The sequence below is a fragment of the Dendrobates tinctorius genome, unplaced genomic scaffold (genome assembly GCF_039654945.1).
Source record: "Dendrobates tinctorius isolate UK_male_01 unplaced genomic scaffold, ASM3965494v1 ptg000056l, whole genome shotgun sequence".
In the NCBI taxonomy this organism is placed as follows: Eukaryota; Metazoa; Chordata; class Amphibia; order Anura; family Dendrobatidae; genus Dendrobates; species Dendrobates tinctorius.
Window position 1 is genome coordinate 16,618,192 of NW_027361724.1, and position 26,123 is coordinate 16,644,314.

General features: G+C 44.1%; 1 protein-coding gene across 2 annotated transcripts in view; it reads left to right on the plus strand.

Moving 5' to 3' along the window:
• Positions 1-26,123, plus strand: part of HDAC4 (histone deacetylase 4) — a 199,829-nt gene that overhangs the window by 132,938 nt on the left and 40,768 nt on the right. For both annotated transcript variants that reach the window (XM_073577549.1, XM_073577551.1), the window contains 7 exons: positions 5,854-5,925; positions 15,853-16,097; positions 16,196-16,346; positions 16,883-16,997; positions 18,442-18,563; positions 24,710-24,841; positions 24,986-25,095. In XM_073577549.1, the coding sequence (XP_073433650.1) occupies positions 5,854-5,925; positions 15,853-16,097; positions 16,196-16,346; positions 16,883-16,997; positions 18,442-18,563; positions 24,710-24,841; positions 24,986-25,095 (947 nt within the window). The remainder of the gene's footprint in view (positions 1-5,853; positions 5,926-15,852; positions 16,098-16,195; positions 16,347-16,882; positions 16,998-18,441; positions 18,564-24,709; positions 24,842-24,985; positions 25,096-26,123) is intronic.

Consider the following 26,123-nt stretch of genomic DNA (forward strand, 5'->3'; position numbering starts at 1 on the left):
AGCATTTTACTTCTCTTAAATAAAAGCGGTGAATAGCTGGTAATGAACATGGTGGATTTCTTTCTCTGTTCTCTCGGATATTTAGTGGATGGATTCATTGGAACCTCTGTCTGAAACTCGTGAACGCTCTGATTAATCAGAACTCATTGAGACGCCTATTCGTGGGCGGAGGGCATTCATTGCCTTGTCACCCTTGTACCCTTTTCTTTTTGTCTCTTTAGCAAAGGCTGTGCAAAACATATTTAGGTTTTTTCTTCTTCATTTTGGAGGTTTTAATTTTTCCGTGTGTGAGATTCCATGGATCACACCTTTAGTGTCGACTTATTATTTCTGCTAATATTTGCACAAGATTACACTTATTTGAAAGGTACTTCTTTAAGCAAATGAAGACGTGCGTTCATTAATATGTATCTCTGGGCAAAAAGTGAAATATCTCTGTTTCCATGATCATTTTCCATCCTGGAAGATCTTGCATGAGCATGGGGAAGATATCGGAGGTTATCCTGGTCGACATCTTTAAATTGTAAAGGGAATCTGGCATCAGATTTTTTCCACGTAATTAGCAGCATATTGTAGCGACAGAGACCCTGATTCCAGTGATGTGTCACTTCCTGGGCTGCTTGCTGTAGTCTTGATACAATAACTGTTTTATCAGCATGAGATTATCCCTAGAGGACTAGTAAACACCTGTTGCTATGTAGTCTTCCATGTTCATAAGCTCTGTATAATCCCGCCACTGATTGTCATCCCAGTAAGTTACACATTGCTGGAATCGGCATCTGTCTCTACGTTATTTCTGCCTATGCACAGTGTACACAGAAAGCTGCCAATCAATATTATGGACAGGGTTATACCGAGCGCAGCACTTAGAGAACTGCTAAATCCTCAGCAGAAAAGTTATTTTATCAAAATGACAGCAAGCCTTATTTATGGGTTAGTGATTTTTTTTTCATATCTTCAGCAGCGTGCCCTATCTGTTTTTTACCATCTGTATGAGTTTATTGACCATTCCACTTGTGGCCTTTAATGTTCTCCATAGCTGCATATTACAATAATCTGCCCACTTGAAATGTGGACCTCTGGAAAGGAGCACGGACTACGTCCAAAGTGTCATACTTTGATCTTGGTTTGCTTCATTAAACTTAATGGCAAAGCAATGATATTACCAGTTAGCATACAGCCAAAATTCCACCTATTGGCCTGTTGTGGGTGGGCGGACTAACTGGCAGTTTCACTGCCATTGCACCGCCGCCGCACCCTCTGGCACTACCTTTGGACCACTTTCTTGACAACCCAATGTTAATAGAGAACTGGAGGACAATGGTTATGGAAAATTGGCTAAGATTCGTCATTACCTCTACCATCAGCGGGTGTCTGATTACGCATCACATTTGCAGCAGGTTATAACAGCCAAAGATGCCCAGCTAAGAGCTAAACACACGGCATGAAGAGGGAGAATAATTTTGGCACTGCAGTGTCCGTAAATGTGACTGAATTTGGACAAATCATTTGTTACATTAGTTCCGTTGTGTGATTTTTAAACTGTTCAGATTTGATTTTTTTTTTTTTCCAAACAGCAGAAAGTTTGTAAAATTTGCTTATAACTATAGTACCGTAAGTTTCTGAGGGTATGGGTTGCATCATAGTTTTTTTTGAGTGGTACGAAACTTTATTAGCTTGCACAAGAGACAATAATAACGTAGTAAAACCTGGTTTTTGTAAGCGGTTTCTTTACAGCCAGGTGAGCAGAAAAAAATGCAGCGTGTGAACATAGCCTATCAGCAAAATAAAGGAGTGTTCTAAAATCTCATTCACACGGTGCATATTTTTTTCCTTTTACCGGTGGTGCATTTTTTTTATTTTTTTCTTTAGAGCATGTAGCATGTAAGTTTTTTTTCAGCGTTTTAACTTGCGTTTTTTGATGCAGTATTTTCATGTGATGTTCAAGGGAAAAAAAACTGCATTAAAAAATCACATAATATATAGCTTTTGGTTTTATGACCATGGCCTGCATTTTTCATGCTGGGGGGAGGGAGGGGGAAGCATCAAAAACTCTCTCTGCGAACATGCCCCCTACTGTACTTTTTCTGGTATTGGTTGGGTCTAGGACCTTCTGTAAAAATGATTGATTCTGGTATAAGGCGTTGAGAATGTGTCGTCAGCATGCTCGCAGACTGTTTCCAATAATAACCACAAGCAAAATAATGAATGAGATGATTTTATTTTCTTGTATTTATATTCGGAAACTGTGCCGCACAGAGAATTATCTGAGGTTGCCCATCTGGATGGGTCAGTTTTTTGCTTGGGTTCAGATGGATGTGCATGGAGTAGTAAATGTATTGTGATCATAATCATTGCATGGGCAGAAAGAAGCCTTTTAAGAAAATGATTTGTAAACCCTCCCTGTTAGGACATGCTGCACGCTTTCTCCCCTCTATGCAGCAGTTTCCATTCTGTAGGTGAGAAGGAGCAATCTGTCTCTTAGCCTGCGGTTGCATCATTTGCGGTACTCTCCATTGTTTCTGATGTGTCTCGGATCCTAAACTACGCTGCCTTTACCAAAAGGACTGCCCTAAGGAAATTCCTAATCTTCGTCCACTGGAGATTTATACACACAGTATAGTCGGATAAAAATAGAAATGTCGCAGATGTATTTTTGGCCGATGGCTCTTTACCACGTATACGAGGTAGTATTATCCCCACGCTTCGCTCACATGCCAGCTGTGCCCTATATATGAAAAGCTTTTTGTGCATTACAAAGCAGGTTGTATTTTGATGCAAGGCTTATTAAAATGCCATCGGGCGCACGTGATGTCCAGTCTGTGGGGATCTCTATAAATAGCTCTGGCGGAGAAGCTGCGCAGAGACGCTTCCGCCAGAGAGACGCAGAGATTACAGCCTCCAGAAAGCGGAGGGGAGGAGAGAGCCACTGCAACGGCCCTCGTACAAGAAGCAGACAGGTGGTTTTGGATTACGTCCCGCTTTTGTGGGTTGTCATTGCGTTTAGTTAAATGCTTCCTAATGCACTAATTGATTTATCGATGCTTCGGACACCCAATTTGTGATGAAAAGCGCATAAAAGAATGCTGTTTTGGGATTTATAGGATGTTGCCACCTATTGGAACCAATAATCCTAAAAGAAGAATCTCGCCCACATGATTTAGGATTGAACAGCAAAAAAAAATAAATCTCAATTTGCATAGAGCTGTTTGAGGATTTTTGCCCCTCATCAGTGCTGAGTGAGAGGCTTTTGATTGAGGCTCTAGGGCAGTGTTCCCCAGTTCCAGTCCTCAAGAGCTACCAACAGGTCATGTTTTCAGGATTTCATTAATATTGCCCAGGTGATGGAATTATTGCCTGTGTAGGTACTGCAATTATCACCTGGGCCATACTAAGGAAATCCTGAAAACATGAACCGTTGTTGGCTCTTGAGGACTGGAGTTGGGGAACACTGGTCTAGGGGGTGAAGTTTCTCCTAAAGGAGAGTGTCACATTGACGTAGGGAGACTTAATGGCTATGAAATGCCATGTGGCTGTATCCTACGTTGCACTGATGAGGAGCAGGGAAAGGAGTCTGGGTCGTTTCATATCCTAAACATGCGGCAAGTCCCTTTAAGGGGTCAATACTGAGTTCTAAGAATGCTACTTTCAGTAGGTATAGAGACCCTGTATATAAGCTATTTGCATATTTCATTTCCCAGGGAACATTGCATGGCTTGCAAGTCTCCCTACACCAATTTGGCACTCACCTTAGTAAGACCCATGTTGAATGGCAGACATTAGTTTTTTATTCCATTTCTATGCCTATTGCTTTTGTCCAAGTGTCATTCTTCCCTATAGTACTTGTGTTCTGTTGGGCCCAGGACAAGCTAAAAAAAGACCCAGTCAAAAATGAGTGCTATAAAGTATACAGCTTAAAACAGGAGAAGGAATAAAAAAAATCATGGTGGCCGGTATATGCAAAGCTTCAGTTTATGGGGCCTCATGGAGTTGACTCTTAACACTTCTTGAGATCTCCACTTACCTCGTATACTGCGCATGCGCACGCCATATGCAAATAGGCTGTGTGTGAAATCTCAAGATTGAATTGAACTTGGCATACGCTGCCAATTAGTGATTAGCGAACATGCTCGGGTGTTATCCAAGCATTGGCTGTAGTGATAAGAGGTCATCCGAGCATCTGGGCGTGCTCGTATATTATGTTCGAGTCTTTGCGGCTGCATGATTTGCGGCTGTTAGACAGCCTCAACACGTGGGTATTGCTTAACAAACAGGCAATCCCCCGCACGTGTTCAGGCATGTGTAACTACCGCAAATCATGCAGCCGCAAAGACTCGAACATAATTTACGAGCACGTCCAGATGCTCGGATGACATCTTATCCCTACAGCCAAAGCCTGACTGCTCATTTCACCCATTACTTTGGATAAAAGCCATGACAAATCTGTTGGAAATCCACAACAGTTTTTAAATGTTGCCAATTTTTTTTTCATGGGGTTCCTGACTACTGTTTGCCGCTAGGTTCCAGACACATGCGCAGCACAAAATGCTAGCTATAAAGGGAGCTCAGGACATTGAGTGAGCGAAGGTCTTAAGGCCTCTATATACAAACACGCCGTTTACAGTGGGACGGGCCGACTGTCTGATGTGCATGGAGACTTCCCCGACAACATCTCTCCAGGGAGTCTCCTTACACATCAGGCAGTTGGAATTTTAAAGTCCGATTTTGTGTGTTTTTCAGTGTGTCGGGGAATGTCTGACAAATGAATTTTCACCCACCACAGTCTATGATGATTTTCAAATTTTTTTTTGTGTGTGTGTTTGTAATGACCCCTAATACGTTATCCAGGAACGGCGGGTGCATTGCAGCCTCTAGTTGTCTCGCCCAAGCTTGTCTTTTCCAGACATTTATATTTAGACCAGTATGATAGTAAAGACAGGGTAGCGTTCCCTGGATGGAGTTGAAAGGATTGCTTGGACACCCTTAACATTAACTTGTCGATGCCCAGAATAGAGCTCTCCTGACTTGTGCTGACTTCTGAATCAAACTGATTTTTCCCACCGTCCTCTCCATTTCTACCTCCTCCTCCTCCTGTAGCTTTATTTTATTTCGCCCCTTTCCTCTGGATTTCTTCTGTGAAGAGCTTGCTTGTGAAGTCCTGGGAACTGCACGCTCTCCTCGCTCTCTTCGCTCTGCGTGCTTCTGCATTTTAATCTGTCGGCTCCCTGCGCCGTCTCTTTCTGAGCTATTTATAGCCTCCGCCTCCTGGGTTTTTTTATTCCAGTCGGCAGCTGCACCGTATTGTCATCAAACTGCCCCAGAATGAATAGCCTTTTCTGCTTCTTCCCCCCTCCTCCTGGAAGGGTCTTGTTCATCACTGGTCCTTCTCGCCAAATTCAAACCAAGAACCTTTTTTCCCCTTATTAATTATTTGGATGAGGCAGGTGTTCTACAGAGACTGCATGAAATTCACATACTGAATCCTTAAAGACCCAAGGCTGGGGGCTCTTAAAGCATCCCCCCCACCGAACTCCCCCTGTGTACCCTCTTCAGGACGAGTGTACCCTGCACTTGCCACCTCTGTCTGAGGGGGCTTTACACTTAACAGGCACCAGCCAAGCGTCATCTCCTCGCTGACCGAAACCCTCAAACATCAGGCAAGGATTCTTCCGATTCTGGTTAATGCGCAGCCCCTTGGACTGGATTTCTTCTTGCTTCTGTACATTGTCCTCAGTCATTTTCTTTCTTGTGATAGCTGCGGTGCCGTGTTGCTTTTCACATGCGTGGCTCCTACTGAGGCTCTGACTTCAAGCTGCAGATCTTAAATCCCCTCCTTTTTTATTTTCTTTGCAGATGGAATATCTGGTCAGGACCAACCAGTGGAGCTTCTAACGCAAACTCGTGCCAAACACATGCCCAGCACTGGTAAGTACTGGTGATGTACCATGCTGTAAAGAAATGGCATTTCATATGTTTAGCAGACTCTCTTGGCGTATTAATGAGCAGTTCCACCCTAATAAAAAGAATGCATTGCATAATCTGCACCACAAGACTGCGTGGCAAGCGAAGGTTTCTAAATCGGAAGAGACTTATTCTACCCTCAGGGAAACAGCTGGGGAAATGGGCTAAAATATTTTTTACAACTGTTAAGAAGGCCTAATAAAAGTTTGAACGCAGCCATTATTTATGATTTTCTTTTACTTATTTTATGTCTGGGTAGATACTTATTAGATCCTTTTTTTTATTATGAAACTATTGAGATTGCCCTTACAGTTGTCATGGGTCCTGGTATATTCCTATTTAAAGGGGATCTGTTGCCTCACATTACATGTCTGTTTTGCTTATTAATTTTATTCTTCATGAAATAATAATTTTGGAGCACCTTTTGTTATTCCTATATGTTCTCGTTTTTCTTTTCTTTGAGAAATGCATGCACGTTTTGACAAATGGGGTATTACCTTTGTTCTTGGTGACGGGTGTGTCCCTAGACAGTCTAATAATCCTAGCACTGATTGGAGAATATCAGACATTGTAAAACCACGCCCCCAACTGGTAAAGGTCAGACTTAGTGAACACGCCCCTTACTGGTAAAGGTCAGGTTTTGTGGACATGCCCCCCGACTGGTAAAGGTCAGACTTTGTGAACATGCCCCCGACTGGTAAAGGTCAGACTTTGTGAACACGCCCCCGACTGGTAAAGGTCAGACTTTGTAATGTAAAGACACACCTCTGACTGGAAAAGGTCCTTCTTTGTAAAGATACTCCACCGACTGGTAAAGGTTAGGCTTTGTAGAGACACATCCCCAACTTGTAATGGTCAGGCTTAGTAAAGACATGCCCCTGACTGGTAAAGGGCAGACTTTGTAAAGACATGCACCCTACTGTTAAAGGGCAGACTGTAAAGACACCCCCCCCCCCCCCCCCCCGACTGGTAATGATCAGGCTTTGTAAAGACAGGGCCCCGACTGGTAAAGGGCAGTCTGTAAAGACAGGGCCCCGACTGGTAAAGGGCAGTCTGTAAAGACAGGGCCCCGACTGGTAAAGGGCAGACTTTGTAAAGACATGCCCCCGACTGGAAAAGGGCAGTCTGTAAAGACAGGGCCCCGACTGGTAAAGGGCAGACTTTGTAAAGACATGCCCCTGACTGGTAAAGGGCAGTCTGTAAAGACAGGGCCCCGACTGGTAAAGGGCAGACTTTGTAAAGACATGCCCCTGACTGGTAAAGGGCAGTCTGTAAAGACAGGGCCCCGACTGGTAAAGCGCAGTCTGTAAAGACAGGGCCCCGACTGGTAAAGGGCAGTCTGTAAAGACAGGGCCCCGACTGGTAAAGGGCAGTCTGTAAAGACAGGGCCCCGACTGGTAAAGGGCAGTCTGTAAAGACAGGGCCCCGACTGGTAAAGGGCAGTCTGTAAAGACAGGGCCCCGACTGGTAAAGGGCAGTCTGTAAAGACAGGGCCCCGACTGGTAAAGGGCAGTCTGTAAAGACAGGGCCCCGACTGGTAAAGGGCAGTCTGTAAAGACAGGGCCCCGACTGGTAAAGGGCAGACTTTGTAAAGACAGGGCCCCGACTGGTTAAGGGCAGTCTGTAAAGACAGGGCCCCGACTGGTAAAGGGCAGTCTGTAAAGACAGGGCCCCGACTGGTAAAGGGCAGTCTGTAAAGACAGGGCCCCGACTGGTAAAGGGCAGTCTGTAAAGACAGGGCCCCGACTGGTAAAGGGCAGTCTGTAAAGACAGGGCCCTGACTGGTAAAGGGCAGTCTGTAAAGACATGCCCCCAACTGGTAAAGGGCAGACTTTGTAAAGACAGGGCCCCGACTGGTAAAGGGCAGACTTTGTAAAGACAGGGCCCCGACTGGTAAAGGGCAGACTTTGTAAAGACAGGGCCCCGACTGGTTAAGGGCAGACTTTGTAAAGACATGCCCCCGACTGGTAAAGGGCAGACTTTGTAAAGACAGGGCCCCGACTGGTTAAGGGCAGACTTTGTAAAGACAGGGCCCCGACTGGTTAAGGGCAGACTTTGTAAAGACATGCCCCCGACTGGTAAAGGGCAGACTTTGTAAAGACATGCCCCGACTGGTAAAGGGCAGACTTTGTAAAGACAGGGCCCCGACTGGTAAAGGGCAGACTTTGTAAAGACAGGGCCCCGACTGGTAAAGGGCAGTCTGTAAAGACAGGGCCCCGACTGGTAAAGGGCAGACTTTGTAAAGACAGGGCCCCGACTGGTAAAGGGCAGTCTGTAAAGACAGGGCCCCGACTGGTAAAGGGCAGACTTTGTAAAGACAGGGCCCCGACTGGTAAAGGGCAGTCTGTAAAGACAGGGCCCCGACTGGTAAAGGGCAGTCTGTAAAGACAGGGCCCCGACTGGTAAAGGGCAGTCTGTAAAGACAGGGCCCCGACTGGTAAAGGGCAGACTTTGTAAAGACAGGGCCCCGACTGGTAAAGGGCAGACTTTGTAAAGACAATTGATCCTTGGAGCCAGTGTAGCGAATCTGACAGCTCATCCAAGTACTACATGGAAATTTATGCCCCAGATACCCCTGAAAATTCCCAGCAGGTTTGCATATTGCAGCAGGCAAGATTACATGAAAGATAATGCCTGTTTTAGTGTGACACAGGATCCACCTTTTACAATAATGGCAATGGTCGCAGCCCACCTCCTCCTCCTGCCTGGACAATAGTCTATGCACAACTCAAAAAATATCTAGAAAATCCTTCTGTAGAAAGTATGTTTTCTATTGCTTTCTGTAATCAATGTGGCTGCAATGAAGCTTGTCTGAGCGCACCCCGAATGAGGGTCTTGGTGGTTAACTCCCCACCCCCACCCCCCGTTTTCAGCAAGGTATCCCCAAGAAAATCGGTCCAAGATTCATTCTTTTTGTAAATGCGTTAGTTTTTACCATCTGTTTTAGGCAGAAACTACTTTTGGACGAGAAACCGTTAAAAAGAAAGTCTCCACCTTCTACTATCTAACAGACCATGAATACAGACAGCACTTGGATGGCGTCTGAGTGCAGTCGGCTTCTTGTTCATGAACCTATAGACTTACATGGACACTCAGATCAGTATCGGACATTCCTCCGCAATTTTACACTGACTGCTCCAGTCTAGAAAAAATCACCGACATGTGAACAACATCATCCGCTATTATAGGTACGAGCGCCATCTGTGAAAAACACTGTAAGAAGTCGTACGTAATAAAATGCCCGTGTGAACATGAGTGAGTAGATTTAGGCTATAACTTGAACCTCTTTGTTGGCAGCACCCTCCCCCCCCTGCTCAACCTCACCCTTTTTCACTTCACTTTTTGTAAAGGTGGAAAAATTGTAAATATGGCTTGTGCTCAAATTTGTGACTATTTTTCTCTTCCATAAAAAAAAACCTGGAGTCTTTTTTTTTTTTTTTTTTTTCTTTAAACTTTGGGTATTGATAGCTGACATCTCGTGTTGATGAGGTTACGTTGACCCGAGATAAGCTCACGATGACCAGATTCGATTTGAATATTTTTTGCATTGCCAGAGCCCCATCATTTGCCAAACAGTGATCTAAACTGTTACTTGCGTGCTATAAATGTAATTATTATCAGCGATCTGACTCCTATGGCCTCATTTGGTCCCTGGAATGCCGCATGGCGTTTTCATTATTCTTACATTCTTGGATATGGACGTGAGCTACAGAACAGTTTTCCACGTGAAGAGCACGTTATTTGGCTGAAGCTAAAGGAGTTCTTTACTCTCTCAGACTTTGCATAATATCTTGTAATGGCTCTTCCTTCCCAAATCCTACGCCGTGTATCTGTGGCTTCCTAACATGGCCCTAATCAGATTAAAAAGAAAACGCATCTGCAAGATGATGATATTCACACACATTGGGTTTAGGTCCAAACTCTGTGCAGATTCCATCTTAAGGCCAAGTTCACATGGTCAGTATTTTACATCAGTGTTTGTAAGCCAAAACCAGGAGAGTGGAACAATCAGAGGAAAAGTATAATAGAAACCCGTCCCCACTTCTGGATTTATCACCCACTCCTGGTTTTGGGTTACAGATACTGATATAAAAAACTGACCAAATACTGAACGTGTGAATGTGGCCTAAGAGAGATGGAGAATCTGTCCTAACAGAAATACAATACATCCATACCGAGACATTTTTTGATCTTCGTAACATTTCAAGGAGACGTCAGAAGATGGCATTCCCGAGTTTTTGGAAATTAAGACTCCGTGTTAAAGAAACTGTGTTCAGAAACTGATCTATTGTTTTAAATCTGGTTTTTATGCTAAATCTGCTTTAAAACCAATCCTGTTCTGACAGAAGACTTTGCAGCAGTCTAAAACCATCCATGTTTCAAGGTCTCGAGTTTGGATCATTATGCACGGTCTAGCCGCCGGTTTCCTGACTCGAACTTAACAGCGTCATGTATATGTCTAAGGGGCTGTCAAGTTTGGGCCTGAAGTCCAGCAGATAGTGCGGTCATCACAGTCCTTACCCGGACCGTGGTACACAGATGTGGAAATGTGGCATTATCATCACAGACAGGTTAACAGTATAAGGTAGCACCTCTATACACAGGTGATAACACATGCTCCACCAGTCACAGTAGGTGATGTTAAAGCTCACTTTCTCCCCCTCTCTTCACAATGATCATTGCCATTTTAGAGCATGCTCAGATAATGCTAGGGTCTGAATCAAGACCTCTGGGGCTTTAAACAGGGAATATTGTTTTTTGCTCCATTTTTTTGCTCTGTGGCGGTTGTTTTAAGGCCTCTGACAACCCTTTTCTATCTTGATGCGATGGCATTTGCTTGGAAGTAGGGAAATCTGTGCGGCAATGGAGCCACCTTTATTCTCGGTGGTGACCCTGGTGCGCAGACCTTTTATTTTCTAACATAAGTATTTTTGGCAAGGAGAGTCTGCCATCTAAATATTATGCCAGTAGACAGTGTCTTCACCCAGATGATACGTTTCTTAGGCACTTTAGTGTTATCAGTGGGCACAGCTTATCCTCAAATTTGACCTTTTTTTTTTTTTTCCAACCGGCACCTAAATTGATGCTTTTCTTGCCTGGCGGTGAAGCAATGTGTGACTTTCTGTACAAGATCATGAAATGTTTTTGTGCCCAGCACTTTTGGTTGACATTCGAGCACAGGTTGCAGCTGTTCCCAGGGCAGAGAAATATTACCTAATCCAGCCTTGGTCCATGGGTTTTGCTAGCACTTGCTACAGGAGCAGCTCTTGATAGCATCATATCTGTGACAGTCTCCAGGGTGTGTGATTCACCTGCTGAGCCGTGGTGAGTCACCTTCCTGCCGACGGAGGCGTGCGCTGCCATACGGAACATCTTTGGAACACGTTATCCTATCTAATGAGGGAAGCAGAAGACAGGCTGGAGTGGGCGACTGCTACGAGGACATGAATGAGCTTCCGATGACACCAATACGGTGACAACAGGTTGCGCTCCCACCCTTTCTCTGACGGAAATAACCCCGCAGTCTGGCTTTTTACTGTGATTATATTTCTACTAATGATTGCGTGCCATATATCTTATACCCTGGCAAAACTAGTGTCTTTCTAGGGTTTCTAATGTGAAAATTCAAATGCCCCACAAATGCCAAACAAATATGGATTACTTACTATCGGGACAAGGACCAGCTGTCAGTTATTGTACTGAAACATTTTTCAAAAATTAGCATGTGGTTCTTGATTAGCTGTTTTGATCAAAATGGGTTAAGCCCACTGCTATGCTACCTTGACCTATTTAAGCAGGTCCCCACTTGATTAAGTGCATGACTGCATGGAGGTCACCACCACAAAACTGCCCCCCCCCCCCCAAAGAGAGCCACTTAGCTGCTCAGCAGCCCCTCTGGGCCCTTGACCACACAACTTCATAGACACACTAGAATAGGACCAAGTGAGCTGACCTCAAAAACTCACCGTTCCGTGTGGTCTCAGACAACAAGCGGAGAGCAAATCGGTCAGACCTTAGTTGTAGTCTACTGCTAAATGAAATACAGTACTTGCTAGTGCTGTCTTGTGAGGTGGTGTGTTAGCATGGGTGCTCTTGATCACTTTGGTCACTTCCGGTGATGTGGTGTGTTAGCATGGGTGCTCTTGATCACTTTGGTCACAGGGTGAGGTGGTGTGTTAGCATGGGTTCTCTTGATCACTTTGGTCAATTACGGTGATGTGGTGTGTTAGCATGGGTGCTCTTGATCACTTTTGTCACAGGGTGAGGTGGTGTGTTAGCATGGGTGCTCTTGATCACTTTGGTCACTTACGGTGAGGTGGTGTGTTAGCATGGGTGCTGTTGATCACTTTGGTCACGGGGTGAGGTGGTAGCATGGGTGCTCTTGATCACTTTGGTCACGGTCAGGTGGTGTGTTAGCATGTGTGCTCTTGATCACTTTGGTCACAGGGTGAGGTGGTGTGTTAGCATGGGTGCTCTTGATCACTTTGGTCACGTACGGTGAGGTGGTGTGTTAGCATGGGTGCATTTGATCACTTTGGTCACGGTGAGGTGGTGTGTTAGCATGGGTGCATTTGATCACTTTGGTCACGGTGAGGTGGTGTTTTAGCATGGGTGCATTTGATCACTTTGGTCACGGTGAGGTGGTGTTTTAGCATGGGTGCTCTTGATCACTTTGGTCACGGTGAGGTGGTGTGTTAGCATGGGTGCTCTTGATCACTTTGGTCACGGTGAGGTGGTGTGTTAGCATGGGTGCTCTTGATCACTTTGGTCACTCAAGGTGAGGTGGTGTGTTAGCATGGGTGCTCGTGATCACTTTGGTCACTTCCTACGTCTGTACAGTGTCATGATGGTACACCTAATCGGACAACTGCTGAAGTGGTGGCTGTGATTTGGCAATGGGCTTGTGCTCTTTGATCAAAATCTTGATTAAGAACCTCATGTTCACTTTTGAAAAAATTGTTTAGCCACAGTTGAACAATATATGATATTCGGTGGCGCTTTCATTTTATATATTGTATACCGAACGATTGATTGTCTGAACATCATAAAATTATATGATTGTGAAAGGGGAGATTGCCATCTTTCCTGTATGACTTTTGGACAGAACAACGTGATATTGGGTGAGTTTCTTCCCATAAAATATTTACCCAGGTCCTATCCGCTCCATCATTGGGGTCTGCATTTCCATATAGTGCTCACCTTGCTGCAGTGCCATTTTCCATAATCCAGGACCTCTGTGGTCACACTTGTGATGCATTATTGAAATGTTACTGTATTCTTTTCCAGTTTACACACAAATCAGAAAGTATTTCTAAAGATCAGCTAATGTGTAGGAAGGGGAGTTGGGGGGGAGGGGGGGGGAGGAGGTGGGATTTTGGCTTAATGTCATAAATATACTGTAACTGTACATTTTCCTTGTTAAAATTGTTAAATTAATAAAAATAGTTAAAAAAAAAAAAAAAAAGATCAGCTAATGATCATATCCAATATTAAAAAACCCTCTAGAAATCCCAGACTGAGTTTATTGAAAATTTAAGAGCCATTTGCTCCAACTTTTTGGAAAATGAGTACAGATTAGCCGGGAGATGGCATGGCGGAGGGCTGCCAACGAATTATCAAAATTGGTTTAAAACATGAGAAAAATGTTATCCAGTCCCCAACTGGATTGCAATCGTTGTAGTTGCACATGGAGGCTAAATTATGCGCAAATTATTTAAGATGTGTGTGCCTGCTAATTAATTTGGTGCATCTTACTCCAGTGCACTCTTCGTTGAGACTGGCATGGAAATCACCAGTCTTGATGAATCAGTCTATTCCTCCTGACCCCCGGCGCTTCACTCACTGAATGGTACCTCATTGGGGAGTTGGGAGTAAGCTCCAACTTATCTGTCAAGAGCAAAAGCAATGGACATGTTGAAAACCAATATAGTGGCTCTTATTTTCCCCAACACTGGAGAATTGGGACTCCACCATACGCAATTGTTTGGTTCTGCTGAAATCGGAGAGTTCAGCCAACATTCATCTAATGTGTATGACCAGGCTATGGTTTCTGATAATCTAGCATGAAACGAAAATAGTCCTGTGGCAAATTAACAGGAAGTTTGAGAATCTCTGTACTATGATTAAGGCTGGAATTACATGCAGCTCTTGTTGATATTTTCTATGCCTGTTATTCTTTAATTCGAAGTAAATACTGAATCCAACATGACGGTAAAGTGTAAAGGAAAGACTGATTGAGATTGTTAATGTTTGGCTACAAAAACGGCACCGACACCATCCACAAAAACGGCACCGACACCATCCACAAAAACGGCACCGACACCATCCACAAAATCGGCACCGACACCATCCACAAAAACGGCACCGACACCATCCACAAAAACGGCACCGACACCATCCACAAAAACGGCACCGACACCATCCACAAAAACGGCACCGACAGCATACACAAAAACGGCACCGAAACCATCCACAAAAACGGCACCGACACCATCCACAAAAAAAAGGCACCGACACCATCCACAAAAAAACTGCCCCAAAACCATCCACAAAATCTGCATCAAAACCATCCAACAAACTGCATTGTGCAATCTCCTAAATGTTGCCCGACTGCAGGTTTTCCACCACGGCTCAGGTACATTGCATATATACAACCTGTGCCGTGTTCTCGTGTCTGTTACCTGCATTCATTGTACATATTACGGGTTTTGTTAGTCTTTTTCCAGCTTCCATGTTGCTGCCTTGGATATGGCGGTGCTGCCCTCATACTTTTGTATGTTATTGGGTTATGTAGTTTTGGAAGTGACGTTTTGTCTCCATTCACTCCTTATTTTTCACCAAGTTTCTCATTCACTGACCACCAACCACATCAGCATCCTTCCTTCAGAGGCCACTGTGTGCTGGATTGTGGGACAAGTTGGTGTGGGGAAATGTGCCCTATTATAATGGCACAGTGCGGAAGGCTCCATGCGACATGCTGAATACGTCCTTTGTGTGTCTGTTAACGTCACCGCTCTGACTACTTTCGTAAGCCTCGGGAGATAAACCCAACAGAGCAGCTTGGGGACTGGGAGCTGGGGGAGCTCCCCCTGGGAAAAAGAGAGGCTTGCTTTGTTTTCAGGAGGGCTCCGTGTCAAAGTCCCCTCTCTGACATGCCTGACCCTCCCCCGCCTTCCTGTCAACTCTTTCTAACAAGTTTACTCTTCGGGGTGCTTGGTGAACAAGAGTCACAAGTGACGCATCCACCACGGAACACAATGCTTTCTGATTGTGCATCCCATCTATGCAGCTGCGTGCCCTTATAATGCCTATAATTTTATGAACTTTCTCCTTGCATGTAGCACAGCTTTCAGCTTTGATCTCATCCTCCACATGGACAGCATGCTGCAATGGCTCCATTTCCTCTTATTAACACTTTTTCTGCCAAAAGATCCAGACCGTTGCCCTGGCATCGTGGAGATAACAGACACTCTGCAGTCATCAGTTTTGGCACATAGTGCAGAAATCTTGTGACAAATACAATTTTATTTTTGTTACATCTTGTGTTTCATTGGGTAGTTTATTGTTTTTCATGTTTTAAGCTTTGCGTTCAGTAAATGTGATCCAATATTGCGTGTGCCATGTTCTTCATAACATGGCACCATAATCGACTTCTAACAAGGCCTACAACTTGGGCGTTTTAGCTAGAGCTTTGGGTTCTCTGCTCGTGAAAGATCCTCGTCTTAGGAAGTTTTAAGACTAAAGTGTTTAAAAATTGGATCTCCTCATTTGGATAGTTTAAAAAGTTATGGGTCTACAGAAACTTTTTTGGTTCTTTATGATATCAGGGTCTCCAAAAAGTATATTGTAGACCAAAAGGTACTAAGGGTTTTTGTTCTTTTGCTTCCGTAGTTGATGTAAGTGCTGCACTGCCACTCCAAGTGGCTACCGGCACGCTTCCTATGGACCTCCGACTGGATCCCCAATATGCCATCTCGGGGTCAGAGGGCACCGGGAGGGAGCAGCAGCTGCAGCAAGAACTACTGGCCCTGAAGCAGAAGCAGCAAATCCAGCGGCAGCTCCTTATAGCCGAGTTTCAGAGGCAACACGAGCAGTTGTCCAGACAACACGAGGCCCAATTACATGAGCATGTAAAGGTAAGAGATTGCTAATCGATGGATGTTCTCCCGAGAGCCTCCTGATGATATTGACTTGTCACTAACCTGATCGGTGGTTGGGGGATGTCACTTAACAGCAACAACAAGAGCTTCTGGCCATGAAACATCAGCAGGAGCTTCTGGAGCACCAGAGAAAACTGGAGCAACATCGGCAGGAGCAAGAGATGGAAAAACAGCAACGGGAACAAAAACTAATGCAGCTGAAGAATAAAGAAAAGGGAAAAGAAAGTGAGTGGAGGGCAAATTGATGATTGCAGATGCAAAACGGTTTCAGGCAATCCTGAATATGGCGGGTTTCTAGCTATCTATCTATATTGGCTTTTCTGTATCCTATAAGTGAGCAGAATACAAAATGTCATTAATTGCCCCAACATGCGGAGCGGACAGAATTGGTGGTAATAAAATAAGATAATGTCACCCCATTTGCAAGCTTCCGCCAACCCTGGGAAGATAGTAGTGGGTACAGTTGAAATGTAGTTTTACATACGGACATTAACTTGAATGGCCGTCTATATAATATATGGATGGGCCTGGTCCGACAGAGCAAGTGTCTGTGCCTCTTGGCTTTTCTTCTCTCGTAGTGGGGGAGAAGCCCTCTTCAAATCATAGGCTGTAACCAGGCCTGTAGATGGGGGTTATGGGCATTAATCATTTGGCTATGGTTGTTGCTTGTTCCGTATAGATCGCTTGCGTTATCCGTTTTCTTACTTATTTCTTTTGTGGGGTTTACATTCGCAGTTTTGGTTCTTACACATTATTTGCAGGCGCGGTCGCGAGCACCGAAGTCAAAATGAAGTTGCAGGAATTTGTCCTGAATAAGAAGAAAGCTCTTGCCCACCGAAACCTAAATCACTGTATGTCCAGTGACCCTCGCTTTTGGTAAGTGATAGGAATTTTGGATAAAGAGGACCTGTCACTTGCCAGTGATATCTAATTGTATGATCTGGTATAAATGCTGATGTTCTCTATAATCTGCTGGTGGGTTTTTTCTGCTCCTCTCCATTCCTGGGTTATGTCTCTCTATTCCCTGTGTATAAATCTAGTTTTGTTTGCCAACGGGGCATGGTCCTCATAAAGACCACCTTAGAGAAGAGTTGAGGACCATGTCCTATTGGCTAACAAGAGCAGGTTTACATACAATGAAGCAGGGGCCATACCTCGGGAAGAGTAAAAACCTAGAAGAGAAAAAAAAACAAAACCGTCGTATTGAGGAGAACAGCCACATTCACACCAGGTTAAAATGGGTACATATGAATGGTAAGTCACAAGTTCTGTTTAATCTACCCTTAACCTTCTGCTTTATTAGGTAATTAAGAGCAGAATTACTAAATTTGTCAAACCTCTTCACATTTTAGCCTGATAGTTGCCAATTAACACATTTGGAAACTGGTCTTCAGGGGTTCAGTAGGCACACAGGACAACACCCATCACATTTTTTTTCTTTTTTCTTTTCTGGAAATAAATGATACAGTAAATATAGTACATCTTAAAAAGACTAGACGGACCAGGAGAAAAAAAATCATATTTCATACTCTCACTTGTGCGATTCGGTCAGTTGCATAGGAAACTGTTAAACATCAGAATGTCTTGAATTTTGGGAAATCGGTACACTTAGGTGAAACCAGGACACTCTTTGGAAAATCATAAAACTTAATACTAATCCAGCATACTGCTCCAATAGATGGTAGCTAGAATGGACAACATGTATAAATACAACAAGAAGAAAAGCCTCACTTAAGGCAGTGAATCATAAACTTGGCCTCAGTGTCTTACCTTGGGTACATCAGAGCAGTCTTAGTACCCTAAACCAGCCCACATCATGGAATAGGGGCTGCGAAATTCAAGAAAATGTTTTTTGTTTTCTTTTTCATTTCTTCTCTTCATTAAGATGTGTGATAAACCAGTTAATTTATGTTTTAAGTGGGAGGGGAGTCACACTTTTTCACACAGGACCCTGTAGGTTTGTATTTCTTTTTCCCTTATTAATAGGGACCTTCTTTAAAAATTGCATTCTGTGATTACTGTGTTATCTTTGTCTAATATTGAAATTTGTGTGTTCATCTGAAAACATTCAAGTGTGACAAACATGCAAAAGAATAGGAAATCAGGAAGGAGACAAGCACTTTTTCTCACAACTGTACAGTTTCTTAAACAAATACTGCTAGGGCACCACAGAGAAATATTTGAGTGGACCAAAGATTTATTTATGACTAGGTGGTGAAGGAGCTTAGAACAACTGTCCCCTTAGTCTGTACTATATTCTGTCTCTATTCCTTTGCTTGTGCTTTTAATCCAGCCTTGAGCCTTTGTGTCCTATCTACAGGAAGACTCAACACAGCTCACTGGACCAGAGTCCACCGCCTCAAGGTGGGGTATCAGGCTCATACCACCATCCTGTGCTCGGAATGTACGACTCAAAGGATGACTTTCCATTAAGAAAGACAGGTGAGACTAAAAGAAGGATCTTCTCAGGCTTTCTGCATGCTATGTTTGGTCTATTTCACTTCTTTTTTTTTTTTTTTTAACCTGGTAATTTGATCCAAATGTATGTTATGCAAATTGGATGCTGACCTATACCAACACATTTTGGGCCTCTCATTTTGTTACTTTTAATTTAAAAAAAAAAAACAAAAAAAAAAAACTACTCTTATGTCTTATATTCTAGGTTCTTCAAAGTAGCCACCTTTTGCTTTGATTACTGCTTTGCACACTCTTGGCATTATATTGATGAGCTTCAAGAGGTAGTCACCGGAAATGGAGATGCTTAGCACTTGTTGGCCCTTTTGCCTTCACTCTGCGGTCCAGCTCGCCCCAAACCATCTCGATTGGGTTCAGGTCTGGTGACTGTGGAGGCCAGGTCATCTGGCGTAGCACCCCATCACTCTCCTTGGTCAAATGGCCCTTAAAAAGCCTGGAGGTGTGTTTGGGGTCATTGTCCTGTTGAAAAATAAATGATGGTCCAACTAAACACAAAACGGATGGAATAGCATGATGCTGCAAGATGCTGTGGTAGCCATGCTGGTTCAGTATGCCTTCAATTTTTAATAAATCCCCAACAGTGTCACCAGCAAAGCACCCCCACACCATCACACCTCCTCCTCCATGCTTCACAGTGGGAACCAGGCATGTAGAGTCCATCCGTTCACCTTTTCTGCGTCGCACAAAGACACAGTGTTTGGAACCAAAGATCTCAAATTTGGACTCATCAGACCAAAGCACAGATTTCCACTGGTCTAATGTCCATTCCTTGTGTTCTTTGATGGCCACTCGTTTTTCTTAGCTGCTTTTTTCTTGCCATAATGCAAATTCTAACAGTCTATTCAGTAGGACTATCAGCTGTGTATCCACCAGACTTCTGCACAACACAACTGATGGTCCCAACCTCATTTATAAGGCAAGAAATCCCACTTATTAAACCTGACAGGGCACACCTGTGAAGTGAAAACCATTTCCGGTGACGACCTCTTGAAGCTCATCAAGAGAATGCCAAGAGTGTGCAAAGCAGTAATCTAAGCAAAAGGTGGCTACTTTGAAGAACCTAGAATATAAGACATACAGTATTTTCAGTTGTTTCACACTTTTTTGTTAATTATATAATTCCGCATGTGTTAATTCATAGTTTTGATGCCTTCCGAATCTACAATTTTCATAGTCATTAAAATAAAGAAAACTCTTTGAATGAGAAGGTGTGTCCAAACTTTTGGGCTGTAATATATATATATATATTATGAGAGAGGGAACAAGATCACTATTGATTTTTCTTTTTCTCTTTGAGTTTCTTGAGGGGCCAGAAACCTATATTGTGAGCGCTCCACCATGTCCACGTGTTGAGTGGTTGATTCTGCGTGTATATCTTTACTCTGCTTTTCCTGTGGTGCAGCGTGTTAGTGCATTAATTACATATGTAGCCGTGTTTTCCTCCTCTGAGTACTCCTCTCATTGATTCCTTTCACTCTCATCACTCCCATATTTATACATTTGTTATTTTCCTGGTCTCGTTGCCTCTTCACGCCGCCCACAACCTCCATTCCCATTTCCCTATGCGTGCTTTACAAGTAGTTACAGGAATGCGTGTAAATAATTAATGCAGCAATAGTATATTTATTTGCTGTGGTCTTCTCAGGCAGCGGGCTGAGCTGGTTCCGTGGGTTGAGCCGGGTACCAGCGGAAGCTTTCACCAGGATTATAGCTATCGATTGTAGTTAATGTGGATGTTTAAATTCCATCTTCTTGGTGGACGCTCAGACGTATGAGGACTCCCTGGGTTTAGAGCAATGTGTCTAGTTATTAGTGATGGTAAAACATTGCCTGCTTAATGCAAGCTGAGCCAATTATGTGCATTTTTACTGCACAGGACGAAAAAAAAACCCAGACCTGTAAAGTGCCTTTCCTCGTATCTTCCTCATAAAACGAAGTATCTAAAAATAAGATGGTCTCTGTGACCTAAAAAAGTATCGCTGTGTAATACCTGTAATGATGCAGATTTGAAAGACTAGACAGACGATATTCTGTGCAAGCTATGGACTGTCTCAAAATTATCTGTATCATCAGAAAATGACCTATGGTATTTTTTTTAAACTTTTTTTTTTTTCTTTTAATTTCTTTTTTTTTCATATTACAATCTGCTGTAAGAAAATTAGAAATGTTGTACGTTTCACAGTGGCCACTTGGGCTTTTTTATACTTCTACTTTCTGTTCTATGTCAAAGACTTTTCAGAATTCTCATAATCATCACAGACCGAATTACAAGAACAGGTCACAATTATATACACAGCTGATAACACAGGATCCATCAATCAAACTATATCACAGCTGACGCTGCTCCCCCTCCCTTTACAATGACCTTTGCACATGCTCATTAGATGCTTCAATATAAAAGATAGGAACAGGAACTGTTCATTGCTGCTAATGTACATGTGAATTTCCTGAAACAGCAGGAGTTATTCTAAAATGGCCGCAGTAACTGGTGTGAAAATTACAAGATGTATATTTTTTATACATGACAAAAACAATTTTAAAGAATTCCAAATTTTTGAAGAAGATATATATATGTGTGTGTGTGTGTGTGTGTGTGTGTATATGTGTATGTATGTATATATATATATATATATATATATATATATATATATATATCTCACACACACACACTAGCTGGAGAGCCCGGCGCTGCCTAGGCATAGTAACTAACTACGGTTAGTTATATCAAATTATAATGAATATATATATACATACTGAGTGTAGAGCCCCGCCCACTCTACATAGCCACATTCACTATAATATCCCACATCATCCCGTCAGCCAGAGCCACTGGACTACTCCCCCTAATATCCCCATCATCCCGTCAGCCAGAGCCACTGGACTACTACCACTAATATCCCACATCATCCCGTCAGCCAGAGCCACCGGACTACTACCCCTAATATTCCACATCATCCCCTCCGTCAGAGCCACCGGACTACTACCCCTAATATTCCACATCATCCCCTCCGTCAGAGCCACCGGACTACTACCCCTAATATTCCACATCATCCCGTCAGCCAGAGCCACCAGACTACTCCCCCTAATATCCCCATCATCCCGTCAGCCAGAGCCACCGGACTACTACCCCTAATATCCCACATCATCCCGTCAGCCAGAGCCACCGGACTACTACCCCTAATATTCCACATCATCCCCTCCGTCAGAGCCACCGGACTACTACCCCTAATATTCCACATCATCCCGTCAGCCAGAGCCACCGGACTACTACCCCTAATATTCCACATCATCCCCTCCGTCAGAGCCACCGGACTACTACCCCTAATATTCCACATCATCCCGTCAGCCAGAGCCACCAGACTACTACCCCTAATATTCCACATCATCCCGTCAGCCAGAGCCACCGGACTACTACCCCTAATATTCCACATCATCCCCTCCGTCAGAGCCACCGGACTACTACCCCTAATATTCCACATCATCCCGTCAGCCAGAGCCACCAGACTACTACCCCTAATATTCCACATCATCCCGTCAGCCAGAGCCACCAGACTACTACCCCTAATATTCCACATCATCCCCTCCGTCAGAGCCACCGGACTACTACCACTAATATTCCACATCATCCCGTCAGCCAGAGCCACCAGACTACTACCCCTAATATTCCACATCATCCCCTCCGTCTGGAGTCAGAACCAGAGCGCTGAGTGGAATGGTCCTAACTTCCATAGTGGGGATCCCTTTAAGAGAGGCCTGGCGTCAGAATCAGAGCGCTGAGGGATTTACCCTAACTTCCATACCCAGGGATCAGAACCAGAGCGCTGAGTGGATTTGCCCTGACTTGCATACCAATGATCCCTTTAATAGAACCCTGGGGTCAGAATCAAAGTGCCGAGGGATTTGCCCTAACTTCCATGCAGGAGATCCTTTTAAGAGAGCCTGGGGTCACAACCAGAGCATTTGAAGGCAATTGCCCTGACTCCCATACTGGGGATCCCTTTAAGAGAGCCTGGGGTCAGTACCAAAGTGCAGAGTGGATTTGCCCTAACTTCCATACCAATGATCCCTTTAAGAGACCCTGGGGTCAGAACCACAGAGCTGAGTGGAGCGGTCCTAACTTCCATACTGGGGATCCCTTTAAGAGAGGCCTGGGGTCAAAACCAAAGCGCTGGATTTGCTCTGACTTCCATACCAATGATCCCTTTAAGAGGGAAGATGTGCCTATAGGATGGAGGATGTGTGATGGGGATATGGACGGGGGGGGGGGGATTCATTTCTGTCATGTGCTCTCTGCTCCTTTCAGGGGGGCAGACAATGGCTGGGAGCTTATGTTTCCGAAGATGCTAGATTTCTCCCACCAGGTCAGTGTCTGCTGAGGTGTTGTCAAGTGGGATAACTGTTGGTCATAGCAACCAATCACAGCTCAGCTTCTTTTGACCAGCTCTGGTGAAATGAAAGATGCTTCATGATTGGTTAGTGATATACACACACACACATATATATTATACACAACCTAAAGACCTGATTTAGCTAGGTATTTTTTTTTCTTTTTCCGACACACCTTCTTTAACTTTTACATTGTTGAAGTACATGCCAGCCTGAATGATATGCCCGATGATGTCACACTGATGCAGTATACGCTTAAAGGGAATCTGTCACCAGGTTTTTCCCAACCAATCTGAAAGCAGCACGATATAGAGACAGAGACCCTGATTCCAGGGTTGTCACTTACTGGGCTGCTTGCTGTAATTTTGATAAAATCACTGCCTAATCAGCAGAAGATTATAACTAGAGGACTAGTAAACCTGCTGCCATATAGTCCTCCATAACCCTGTATTACCCCACCCCCACCAGCTTTCTACCTATGCACAGTGTACACAAAAGCTGCCAATCAGTGGTGGGGGCGGGGTTATACAGAGCTCAGCATTCAGAGGGAACTGCTAGATCTGCAGCAGATAAGTGATTTCTATCAAAACTGCAACAGGAAGTGCAGTATCACACATCACTAGAATAAGGGTTACTGACCCTTCATTATGCTTTGCTAAGATGGAGTAGCAAAACCTTTTTTTTATTCTTTTCCCTTTTACGTAATGTTCTGTGATTGACAGATCTGATTTTGACCAAGTTTTATCATATGCCATTATAGTCTGTGGATGATAAATGCCACTCAGTGGCATCCATTAAAGGAGTTGTCCAGTCACAGCACCTGGCACCCCCCACTGATCAACTCTTATTTGCCCTGGCTGACGCCCAACATTAAGACTTTGAATGAAGCTGCGAAGCTCATCTCTATTGAATATGTAGTGGCTGCTGCCGGGCGCTGCAGCACAGCTCCTATTTAGAACAATAGAAGGTGCAAAAGCAAGTACCTGCTGATGAGAGGGGATGCCGGATGTTGGACCACCACCAATCTCATGTTGATGACCTATCCAGTAGAGAGGTCACCAATATTCAGTGACCCTAGAGCTCCTTTAAATAAATATGTAATCGCTTTGCAGAATTTGTCTTCCACTGCAGACCGTGTGAGAGGAGCCTATAAGCTGTGTCTCTGACCTAAAGTTGCCAAACACCGCTAGCTATGTGAACCGGCACAAACCTCTGGTACACATAGTGTTAAGGCCCCGTCACACTAAGCGATATCGCTAGCAATATCACTGTAACGTCACTGATTTTGTGAAGCAGCAGCGATATTGCTAGCGATATCGCTATGTGTGATACTTACCTCCGACCGCTCCCCCGCTGGTTATCGCTGATCGCGTGAGAATGTCCTGAACTGTTTCTCGTCGGGCGCTTCCTGTGGCGCCGACGAGCGACGCGTGGACGCGGGCGGGAGGACGTCAGGATCGCCTCGTCTGACAGGTAAGTAGCGACCCCCGACCGCTGATATGTCGCTGGTGAGATCTGCCTGTGTGGCAGCTCACTAGCAACCACTTAGCGATGTACCAGCGATCCATATCGTTGTCGGGATCGCTGGTGCATCGCTAAGTGTGACTGTACCCTTAGACTCGGGATTAAGCAGATTAAGCTTGGCTTTTAAAAGTGCTATTGTGGAATTGCTGCCATACATTTTCATAGTCCGCACTCTTGTTTTCTGTGCCCGCTGTCCAATTTAGCATCTGAACCCAATTTGAAGTTGCGCTCCAGACTGAAACAAAAGGTGGCCGAGCGCCGCAGCAGCCCCCTGTTAAGACGGAAAGATGGTCCTGGTGTTACTACTCTGAAAAAGCGTCCCCTGGATGTGTCCGGTGAGCGCCTCCATCCTCCGTCACACTCTAGTCTTTTTAAACTATTAATTATTTTTTTGTAATGTATTAAGGATTATGCCCGGCATTTATCAGGCTGTATTTACTACATCTACACTTTGTAATGACTGTTGTGTCATTTTTTAGATTCGGCATGTAACAGCGCTCCTGGATCTGGCCCCAGCTCTCCCAACAACAGCTCAAGCAACATCACTACTGAGAACGGCATCGCTGGCCCTTTGGGCATTCAGTCCGAGGTATCTAGACTCACATGGAAACTTTGCCCTCTTTCATCCAAATCTTACACATACAGTTAGGTCCATATATATTTGGACAGAGACAGCATTTTTCTAATTTTGGTTCTAGACATTACCACAATGAATTTTAAACAAAACAATTCAGATGCAGTTGAAGTTCAGACTTTCAGCTTTCATTTGAGGGTATCCGCATTAAAATAGGGTGAAGGGTTTAGGAGTTTCAGCTCCTTAACATGTGCCACCCTGTTTTTAAAAAGACCAAAAGTAATTGGACAATTGACTCCAAGGCTATTTCATGGACAGGTGTGGGCAATCCTTTCATTATGTCATTCTCAATTAAGCAGATAAAAGGCCTGGAGTTGATTTGAGGTGTGGTGCTTGCATTTGGAAGGTTTTGCTGTGAAGGAAACAAGCGGTCAAAGGAGCTCTCCATGCAGGTGAGACAAGCCATCCTTAAGCTGCAAAAACAGAAAAAACCCATCCGAGAAATTGCTACAACATTAGGAGTGGCAAAATCTACAGTTTTGTACATCCTGAGAAAGAAAGCAAGCACTGGTGAACTCATCAATGCAAAAAGACCTGGGCGCCCACGGAAGACAACAGTGGTGGATGATCGCAGAATAATCTCCATGGTGAAGAGAAACCCCTTCACAACAGCCAACCAAGTGAACAACACTCTCCAGGAGGTAGGCGTATCAATATCCAAATCTACCATAAAGAGAAGACTGCATGAAAGTAAATACAGAGGGTTCACTGCATGGTGCAAGCCACTCATAAGCATCAAGAATCAAAAGGCTAGACTGGACTTTGCTAAAAAAGCCAGCACCATTCTGGAAGAACATTCTTTGGTCAGATGAAACCAAGATCAACCTCTACCAGAATGATGGAAAGAGAAAAGTATGGCGAAGACGTGGTACAGCTCATGATCCAAAGCATACCACATCATCTGTAAAACACGGCGGAGCCAGTGTGATGACTTGGGCATGCATGGCTGCCAGTGGCACTGGGTCACTAGTGTTTATTGATGA